The 10,827-nt window shown below is 41.4% G+C and overlaps 1 protein-coding gene across 1 annotated transcript in view; it reads left to right on the forward strand.

Moving 5' to 3' along the window:
• The window catches only part of SLC7A14 (solute carrier family 7 member 14), a 122,238-nt gene that overhangs the window by 73,002 nt on the left and 38,409 nt on the right, over positions 1-10,827 (forward strand). The window contains exons 3-4 of the mRNA XM_003894844.5: positions 7,822-8,058; positions 10,022-10,239. Of these exons, the coding sequence (XP_003894893.2) occupies positions 7,822-8,058; positions 10,022-10,239 (455 nt within the window). The remainder of the gene's footprint in view (positions 1-7,821; positions 8,059-10,021; positions 10,240-10,827) is intronic.

Genomic DNA, 10,827 nt, shown 5'->3' on the forward strand with positions numbered 1-10,827 from the left:
GACACATTCATAAAAATTGCCTGGGCTTCCCTGACAGGTGATGGAGTGACCGAGGCTGCTCAAGTAGAAGAGACAGTAGCAGTGAGGCTGAAGGGACAGAGCACCTGACCAGTCACTCCCTGAAAAAGAAACCGACAGTTTTCTTGACTAACCAAGGACATCAGTGCAGGTTCACTGGGTCCAGCCGCACCATGACAGGGCCTGGAGAGATGTTTCTCCTAACCCAGCAACCTGCTTCTCAAGACAGCAATAATGGGGACACTGCATTACCCACCATATGGAACTCGGTGTCATGGAGAAAATAAACGTCTCTGAGAGAATTCACACTTCATTTCTCTCTGAGGTCCTGTGATTCCTCTTCATACCCTACTCCCCATCTACATTTAGGCAGGACTAGCAACCGTAGCTACATATATGGCATGTCTTAGCCCTGCTGTGGCTTTATAAAAGGAAAAGGGATGTTTTAAGAAAAGTGAGAAAATGAGAAGAAAATAAGTAACAACTCAGCAAAATGCTATATTTGGTGAGGACTTCCTTAAAGACATGTTTGGGCCTAAGTAGTGAATTTCACAAATGTGGGCCAACGGCTGATTCCATCCTGTGTCTGGCAGATGGCAGATAGCTGGCACTTGGGAAGAACTGACTTCATGGATGAGAAATCACTGACCTTGTCCATTTCCTAGATCAGCCTACCCCAACCTTCCTGCCTACCCAGTGTGAAGTATAAGACACAGTATGTGCAAAACCTAATAGGGCCTGGTATCAGTGACCTATGGTCCACTCAAGGCAGCCTGACCGAATCTCTGAGCAACACTCCAGTTGTTGCTGATCCCAGAGGCCTGAATGAAACTGTAAAGTTGGCAAATTGTTTTCTTGGACACCTGCCTCCACTCCCTCTCATAATTTCTGATAGCCTCTTTCCCTTTGGACAGTCCTTCTGGCTGGTTGGTTTTCTGGTCTGTTTCCTCCATGATACTATAAGGCCCACAAAAAAGAGACTATATTCTTCCTGTTCACCTTTGAATCCTTAAAAGCTGGCATAGATGCATAGAGATGATACCTTACCAGTGCATGGGATAAATGGATAAGTGAATTAGAAAGCTCCTAAGGCTGGGTATCAGGAGACCTCAGTTCTAGCCCAAACTCTGCCATTAATGGAATACACAGCTTCAGATCTGGGGCTCAAATGCATCATCTATAATATAAAAAAACAACTCTGATGAGCAACTGACACCCCTTCTCATTCCCATGCTCAGTACAGCCCTGGGGGTCCACAGAGGAGGGTCAGGGGCTTTGGGCAGGTATGGGATGAAGGAGACCTTGAGCAGACCAACCTCCATTCTCCCACCCCTTCAAAAGGAACCACCTGCTTTCACCTATTTATGTATTGGGTTCTCAAATAAGACTGTGTGTGAAAAAAAGTTCTACAACTAAGAAAGAGCTTTAAACTATACAAGAAGATGAACAAGTACAGTCCTTTTCAGCTAGTCCTCCCGTCTATCAAAAAGGTCCCACCCCCTCAATCACTCGATCTCAGTCCACCTCTGCAGGTTCATCTTCCACAATCTCCAAAGTAGCCTGCATGTGTCAGCCCAGCTACACCTTTCATCTGCTTGAAACCACCCTTTCCTCTATTTTTTTCGACTGGCAAAGCCCAGCTCACCCTCCAAGAAGTAGCTTAAAAGGCTCCCTCCCCTAGTCTCCCTGCTTCCATAGCAACCAAAGAACCCTGCTCCCTAAGAAGCACGCTCACCGCACTGGGCTCCAAGAACACCTCATAAATGCTCGATAGTATGAAATGCTGGCTGCGTGGAATCAGCTGTTTGTTTATTAAACTCTTTCCTGACTGAAATATAGATGCCTCAAGATCAGGAAATCTGTCTCACCGTTTGTGTCTCTGTCATTCATTACAGTGCCTCATTTCATAGACACTTAATGTGTGTGGAATGAAGGAAGGAAATTAGAAAGTCAAAAGTTATTTGGGAAACTCTTAAATTAACGGATAAGTATGTTAGGGAATAGTCAAAGTAAGATAAGCTACGTATTAATGGGAAAATCTGTCTATCTGAGTAGAGCAATTGGCATTCAAGTGTGAATAACCCCTAGATTTAATCCTTCCAGGTGAAAGTACACTTATTTAAAAGTACTTATTTATCTAATGGCTTTCTTTGCTGGAATGCGGAGGGAAATTCATGTCTTAGGTGGAGAAGCCTTTCTCCACTTATGATCAGGCAAGATAATCATTGAATTCATCATATTATAGAAACTGTACCTCCAATAACTTCCCCCTTAAGTGGAAAAACTTCTCCACTTAAAAATAGATTTCCCTCCTTTTGCCTACTCCCAGCTGGGTCTTTCTCCTTTACTCTCTTAAGAAGGAGAAGCTTTGCCTCCTGGTTCTAAAAGGGTTATAGGGAATCCAGGTAGGCTGCAAGTGACTCAACAGACTTAGAGAGGGAGAAGCATGTCATGATTCTCTTTGCTGTTGGGTTGTGCTATGTTAAGCATAGTTTGGAAAGGTCAACATTGTATGTAGGTTGTCTGAAAGTACTAAACCTAAGGCTGGCTCTTCACATATATATATAATAAAACCATAGACTCTAACTTGAAAGCAAAATCACATTGAAAAGGACTATATTTTTCTGAAACCCCAAATCACACATCATCTGGGATACACATAAGAGGATTAAAAGGAATATTGCAAATCGAGAATCTCCTGGTACCTTGTCCCAACCCACTTTTCAATGTGGAAGTTCTCTCCAAGTCTAACTGATTTTTAGCCTGGCAAATTATGAATTTAACCACAAATAGTTCTGGGTACAGAAATATAAAACACTAGAAATGGGACAAAATATAAATAGGAATATGTTTACAATAGATTTATATGATGGGTAACTGAAAAGGTATCAGACTTGCAGGCTTCTTACCTCTCGTCCTGCTGAAATAAATCCTTTATATTTCTCAAAGACCTAGACTTCCTTCCATCTCTGACTAACACTAAGGGAAAATCTCCATCATGTGGTCTGCAACATTCTGCCACTCACTGATGGCTGCCTGCACCTAAACATTGGATTTCGTATTGATTCTCTCTAGCTATATGAATAAGTACTTTTGAAATCAATATGCCTCTCCCTCTAATCACTTGGTGGATGACCACAAAATGTAAAATCACTCTGATAATAGCATAAGGCAAATATGATTAGAAAGGTAACTCAGGGGCAAAATTTTTTAATGGATTCACCAAATTAAGTCAATATTATTTATACATTAATCTTTTTCTTTTCTTTTTTTTTTTTTTTTTTTTTGACACAGAGTCTTGCTCTGTTGTCCCCACTGGTGTGCAATGGCACAATCTCAGTTCACTGCCACCTCCACCTCCTGGGTTCCAGCGATTCTTCTGCCTCAGCCTCCAGAGTAGCTGGGACTACAGGCATCTGCCACCACATCTGGCTCATTTTTTTTGTAATTTTAGTAGAGATAGGGTTTCACCATGTTGACCAGGCTGGTCTCAAACTCTTGACCTCAGGTGATCCACCTGCCTCGCCCTCCCAAAGTGCTGGGATTACAGGCACGAGCCACCGCGCCCGGCAATTGATCTCTTATTTAAAACAGTGATTCTCTACCCTAGTACACCCAGATTCATTTTTGGTAATAAATACTTTGTAATGCTTCCTCTACTATTCTGGATGAAAGCTAGAGATGGTTACCTTCCTATGCACTTAATTTTTTAAAAAATAAATATGCCCTGAGTATGAAAGATAAATCAAATGAAAGTAATTTTGAATAAAATCAATATTTATTCCAACATGTGAATGCTGGGGCATGCGTACATTAGGAGATGCGAGGAAGTCGTCAGATGTTTGCAGTCATTTGTAGAACCACTGTAAGTACAACAGCCACAAATGCAGACTCATATAGGTCTGTCATTTGATGCTCAAAAACCATGAATAACATTGTTGTTGATGATGGTCTTCCAAAATGATGATCAACTCGGTAAATTCCAAACCAAACAAATGAGAACTGTCTCTCAATTTACCCAGCTGTTGCAGTCTTGGAAAATTCAATGTCTAAAAAGCCATGCAAAAAAAATGCTTTGTTTGTATATGTAAAATGGAGACAAATTCAAGACAAAAATTATAAACAGGTTTGTACTTAAATGAATGTCCACTGGGGCCATCAGCAGTCATGTATGATACAAGACAGAGCTTCATTCTGTGAGTCAGTCACATTGCAGAATGACGAACAGCCCAGACCCCTGTCCACTTAATGCCACAAGGGCCCACACTCATCATGAGAACCATAGACACTCCCACATATTTCCAAAATTCCCCTAGGAGTCAACACCACCTTTACTGAGAACCATTGGTTCATACAGTATTTTCTACAGGGCTTCCCTCACTAAATAGATGATTAAGAGTTGACTTTAGCTGTAAAACCAAAGAGCGATGCACCAGAAGGGATCCTAAACCATATCTAATTGGCCGCCTCATTTCATCCATAGGAGGGTAACTGGCCCCTCAATACTCAGTAACCTAGGACCCTAGATAATCTAGGATAAAAACCAAGGTTTCCCCGGGCACGGTGGCTCATGCTGTAATCCCAGTACTCTGGAAGGCTGAGACAGGCGGATAACTTGAGGTCAGGAGTTCAAGACCAGCCTGGCCAACATGGAGAAACCCCATCTCTACTAAAAATACAAAAATTAGCCAGACATAGTGGTGCATGCCTGTAGTCCCAGCTACTTGGGAGGCTGAGGCAGGAGAATGGCCTGAACCCAACAGGTGGAGGTTGCAGTGATCCAAGATCACACCACTGCACTCCAGCCTGGGCAACAGAGTGAAACTCCATCTCAAAAAAAAAAAAAAGGTTTCCGTTTCCATGCTTTTAATTTCTTAGTGAAATTAGAAAGATACTCTTGAATGTGTTTCTCTTACATACCAGATATTTTAAAATAGTTGAATGAACGAGAACATTTTTCTCAGGATATATGAGGCTGTAAACATTCAGTTCTCACCAGTGAACTTCAAAGCCAGGCTAGACGCTCTCTAGTGCCCACTCTAAGTCTGAATTTCTCCATACAAACAAAGCAAAAAGATTTTAAAATACTATAAGATCTTTTACAATGTGTCCAAACAATGATTTCTTGGAGCAGAAATTGTCTTGTATGGTTAGTGCCTGGTTGATTTTCCCACTGTTCTCCCCAAACTATAGTCATCAGGACCCCAACAGGACCTTGGGAAATGACTAAGTTTCCAAATGCTTCTTATACCATGCACAGCCAGGGCCTCTTTCTCTGATTCAGACAGCAATGGACTGGTCCGTTCACAAGACCTAAGGAAGACTTGGCTATTTGCTAATTACCCTTGGCAAGTGTATTCTGGTGGCAAAATGGGTATTTTTAAATTTAATTTGTCGATCTAATGTTATGGAGAGAATGTTTGATTGCACAAACTCCACAATATTGGCTCTCCAAATTAAATTTGCAATCAACTCAATGCCTACTTCAAAAGCATCATCTGGAAAAGATTTTACTTATAAATCTTGTACAATATCAGGTGGTAAAGTTGGGTGATGAGAATAAGCTCATAGAATGCAGGAATTATTGGATAATGCTATGGCTTCAATACATTATTGAGTTGCCTCTTCACTTCCTTCCTCACACAGCACTAAAAGAGCAACCTAATCCATACGTGCAAACTCAACTCCCGAGAACCCTGAAAACACACGGCATTCAAGAAAATATCATCAGGTTCTTATATTTAATGCATGCACACTCTATACTTTCCCCATGGAAGAGTTCTTCAGGCCTTTCTTCAAAGACCATTTCCTCTTAATTTTAGACTCACTCTAACAATTTAAATATCAGGCGTTGGAAGTAGCAATTTAGAAAAGAGGTGGTCTGACTGCTCCAGGTAAGCACTGGGACAGCAACAAGAAGTAACAACTGACAGTCTGATATCAAGGAAGGAGATGGAAAGCTATATTTACAAAGCAAGGGGAGGAGGGCTGACATAGGAACTCAAAATAAATAACAGCCTGGACTGTTTATATGTAGAGACAAACAGCTTCACTATCCCTGAGAGCATCTCCATAACACCGAACAATACTGTAGCTGATGTAAAAGAAAAGCTAAGTTGTGCTCAATAGATTTTGCAGCAAAATATTACAAAATTCAGTATAACAGATAGAATCCTAGAGTGTCAGAGTTAGGAGATCCTTAAGAGAGTCTTTGGTGTAGTACTTTTATTTTAAAAACAAGGATGCTGAATCTATAGGGGTGGAGTAGAAACAGGAGCCCAGCATAACTGGTCCAGTGCTTCTTCCATGTAGACACCCTGACAACTGAAGCAATGGAGGGGAAGGAAGAGATAGTACATCGCATGGAATCATTTATTATGCCATTGCTTTTGACATCTCTGTTTTTGCTTCTTTGCATTGATTTCATCCCCTTCCAAAGGAGAAGAAACCTGCTCTCTTTATTCACAAAAGTGTGAACTATTGTTCCCTGGTTTGTGATGAGAGAACCTCAGGGTTGGCCCTTAACAAAATTGGGACTGAAGGTAAAGTTGACTTTGAGTTCCCTCCTACATCCTCCTACATCCCACCCCTGGTATGTTTCCTCCAAGCTGTCCTATGTCTGTCCTCCAACTCGTTGCCCTACTCACTGGCCCACACCCAGAATTCCTAGCACAAAATAGGAAATTCTCCCAACTCCCAGAAGTTTGATATGTTCTCAATCTCTTTCTAATTTATTCTCTAATTACATCAAAGAATGAAGCAATATTCCAGTGCATTTCAGATACGAGTTGGCACATGCATTACCTGGGGAGCTGGATAAAATGCAGCATCCTGATTCCTATCTCCTGAAATTAGGATTCAATAGATGATTCTGCTGGAAGTGGGCCCTGAACCCACTTTGTAAAACACGTGGCTCTGCTTACCTGGCCAGCCTCGTCTCCTCCTAATACCTTGGTGCACACTCCCCTCCACTCAAATACTTCATACTGTCTCTCTCTGCCACGTCTTTGCCTCATGTTCCACCTTCTTCATCCAATTAATCCCTACATATGCCTCAAAACCCTCTAAGTACATGTCTCACATCTCTCCTGTCATTGTTATACATTTTTAGATTGTCAAGCTTACACAGCCTACAATGGGCACTGATGGCCTCTCACCCCTTAAGGGCAGGGGCATATGCCATTTGTCTTTTTTATACCCAGTGCTTCACACCCTGCCATGCACATGGTAGGACTCTAGAAGTGTTTGTTAAATTACCTTTTGTGCACGTGCTAAATTTCCTTGTTAATAATTAGCAATTTATTTATATTTGCATCTTTTATCTACCCCCTAGATATAGTACGCCGTTTTCACAGATTGCTCAAAGTATCACTGTCAAATGAGGAGCACTTTCTATAATATGTAAAAACCAAAAGAGAAGAAGTTTGTGCATAATATCACCCTGGTGCCATCAAGTGTGGGGGTCGTAATGAGTTGGGCCCATCCCATGTTCACACCAGATATCTGACACCTAAGGAACATGACAGAGACACACACAAGTGGAATATTTTCTAAATAAAGAATGGTTTACAACAGTTCAGTAGAATTAGTTCTTATTGCCTTGCTAGTCATTCAAGTTCGCATTTTTCAGAAGTGAGGTTGGAAGAGGTAAGAGTTGGCTTTGAGTCGATTCACATACATAAAACTTTGTGTGTTTGTTCTGAGATCCTAGAGAGTCTCAGTATGTTCTCTACCCAAGATGGTTAGCCAGGATGTCAGCTTTTCTCCTGAAGTCCACCATCTGTGTATGTCTGTCCCTTGCAGGCGTCTGCTATGCAGAGTTTGGAGTTCGAGTCCCCAAGACCACAGGATCTGCCTACACCTACAGCTATGTCACTGTTGGGGAATTTGTAGCATTTTTCATTGGCTGGAACCTGATCCTGGAGTACCTGATTGGCACTGCGGCCGGAGCCAGTGCTCTGAGCAGCATGTTTGACTCACTGGCCAACCACACCATCAGCCGCTGGATGGCGGACAGCGTGGGAACCCTCAATGGCCTGGGTGAGACTGCCATATCCTCCTACCCTCAACATGCAAACTTACCAAGCCCCATAAATGAGTTCTCCTTTCAGAAAGCAATTTGGCAAAATGTATCAAAAGCCTTAAGTATATCTCTTTTCTTTCTTTCTTTCTTTTTTTTTTTTTTTTTTTGCAAAGTAATCCTTTCTCTATGAATCTATCTATCCTTAAAAAATAATTCTAATGTCCATGGAAGCATTATACAAAAAGATGCTCATCACATCCTTATTTACAATAACAAAAAGTTAGAGACAGCCTAAATATTCTACAGTGGGCAAATGACTAAGTAAATTGCAGACAAATACTATGTAGCTAGCAATTAAAAGGATGATTAGGGAAACTTGTAATAACATGGATTATGTTTTAATGTAATATCATATGTCAAAGGATACAAACCATACATGTGCATGTCAATAGCTATATAAAAATAAAACCAATGCAGAAAAAAAAAGAACTGTCAGCAATTTCTCCAGTGGTTTCATCAGATTTTTTTTCCAAATTTCAATGAAAAAAAATTAATGAGTAAAAAGGGTTCCAGCCTAGAAGAGGTCAGGAAGGGGTAACATAATAGTGAATGCTAAACCATCAGAAGCTCGTGTAACAAATACCATGAGACCTCAGGCTCCATCCATCATTTGCCATCCACTCTCTTTTTTATTATTATTATTATTTTTGCAACAGAGTCTTGCTCTGTTGCCCAGGCTGGAGTGCAATGGCATGATCTCGGCTCACTGCAACCTCCATCTCCCTGGTTCAAGCAATTCTCCTGCCTCAGCCTCCTAAGTAGCTGGGATTACTACTCAGCCACCACGCTCAGCTAATTTTTGTATTTTTAGTAGAGACGGGGTTTCACCATGTTGGCCAGGCTGGTCTCGAACTCCTGACCTTGTGATCCACCCACCTTGGCCTCCCAAAGTGCTAGAATTACAGGCCTGAGCCACTGCACCCAGCCACTCTCCATCTTGATGCCTGATAAACTCAAATTCGAGGAAAGCTGAACAATAGCTGAGAAAGCTCTGGAATCTTGCCTCAGAACTTCCAAGGAATGATCCTGTGGCTGTGTCAAGTCATCTGACTTCGATGTTCCTATCTCAAAAGAACTGACAAAAATGCTGAGCACCCAAGTACCATGACAAGATAAAAATATAAAGAACAAACCTGTTCAGTGTACTGATTGTATAGAATTTTAGGTCTAAAAGAGTCCTCCAAAATCAGGTCATTCATGTCCATCGCTTTACAAATGAGGTCCACAGAGATAAGTCAACTTGCCCAAGGCCACACATCTGGCTATGGGCAAAAGTACAGCTGAAATTCAAGACCCCTGACAGCTGAGTCAGTGCCTTTTCCACTCTATAGAGGGCAGGAGTCCACTGGCCGTTGGGCAAAACCAAGCAGGCAGGGCGTGTTCACTGGTTATTTTTTTCTCTGCAACCACATGTACACAAAAGGACAGAAAACCCCTGTTCCCATCATTTTCAAAGACACACATTCTTAAATGTGTTGATAAAGAAAAGGTTTGGGAATGGGATGGAAATTTTACTGACTGTAAAATTAACAATAATGAAGATAAAAACAATTTTCAAATAACATGTTAGACCTAAATATGCACCCCAAATATCACAGGTCGGTTCCCACTTCAAATGTTCTGTGCCATGCTTCCATAGGTGCTGTTGTAATGTCACACCACATAGCTCAATTTTTGGTCCAGGATATCAGATCATCTTACCTATCTACCAAATTCTGCTCATTTGCAAATAGACACTTGTATCTGCTTGTGGACTACAGCATAGGCATGTGTAGGTGCACACACACACACACACACAGTTCCTTTTACAGACTTACTGCCCTTCTTAAAGCTGAGTGCGGATGCACTGGGGTAGGACCAGGAGTTTGCATGGCCCTTTCTTCCCTCTAGACAATGTCAAATCATGTCTTTCCTCTCTAGGGAAAGGTGAAGAATCATACCCAGACCTTCTGGCTCTGTTGATCGCAGTCATCGTGACCATCATTGTTGCCCTGGGGGTGAAAAATTCCGTAGGCTTCAACAATGTTCTCAATGTGTTGAACCTGGCAGTGTGGGTGTTCATCATGATCGCAGGCCTCTTCTTCATCAATGGGAAATACTGGGCAGAGGGCCAGTTCTTGCCCCACGGCTGGTCAGGGGTAAGTTTATTCCAAACACCTGGTGTGCCTGTCATATACTCTGCCTTCTACCCTGTGACCAGCCTAAGACATATTTTCAAGAAAATGCTGTTCTGTTCCATAATTACCACAGCACCCTCTTTATCACCTTTTGATCTGAATTTAGTTGGAATATCCTGAAGAAGTGCTTATTGTGTGTGTTTGTTTGTTTGTTTTGTTTTGTTTCACAAGCATTTGTTAAGATCCTATTTTATACAAATAACAATAATAGATTCAATGTTTCGGCAACCTGCAATTGCCTAAAATTGTGCTAAGTGGCGTTGCATGTAATAACTCATTTAATCATCCTGATAATCTTGTGAGGAAGATATTTACATTCTGCTCTTAAAGATGAAAAACAAAACAAAACAAAACAAACAAAAAAAAAACTTCCATTCAGAGAGTTCAAATGGCTTGCTGTTAAACACACAATGTAAGTGGCAGAACCCAGTCAGCCAGGACTGCCTGACTCCAAAGTCTGTGCAAGAACAGCTCAGTTCTATAGAATTATCTCTACAATCTACTAAGGGAGATAACAAGAACATAAATACACAAGGCAATAAAGGAGGC

The sequence above is a fragment of the Papio anubis genome, chromosome 2 (genome assembly GCF_008728515.1).
Source record: "Papio anubis isolate 15944 chromosome 2, Panubis1.0, whole genome shotgun sequence".
Taxonomy (NCBI): domain Eukaryota; kingdom Metazoa; phylum Chordata; class Mammalia; order Primates; family Cercopithecidae; genus Papio; species Papio anubis.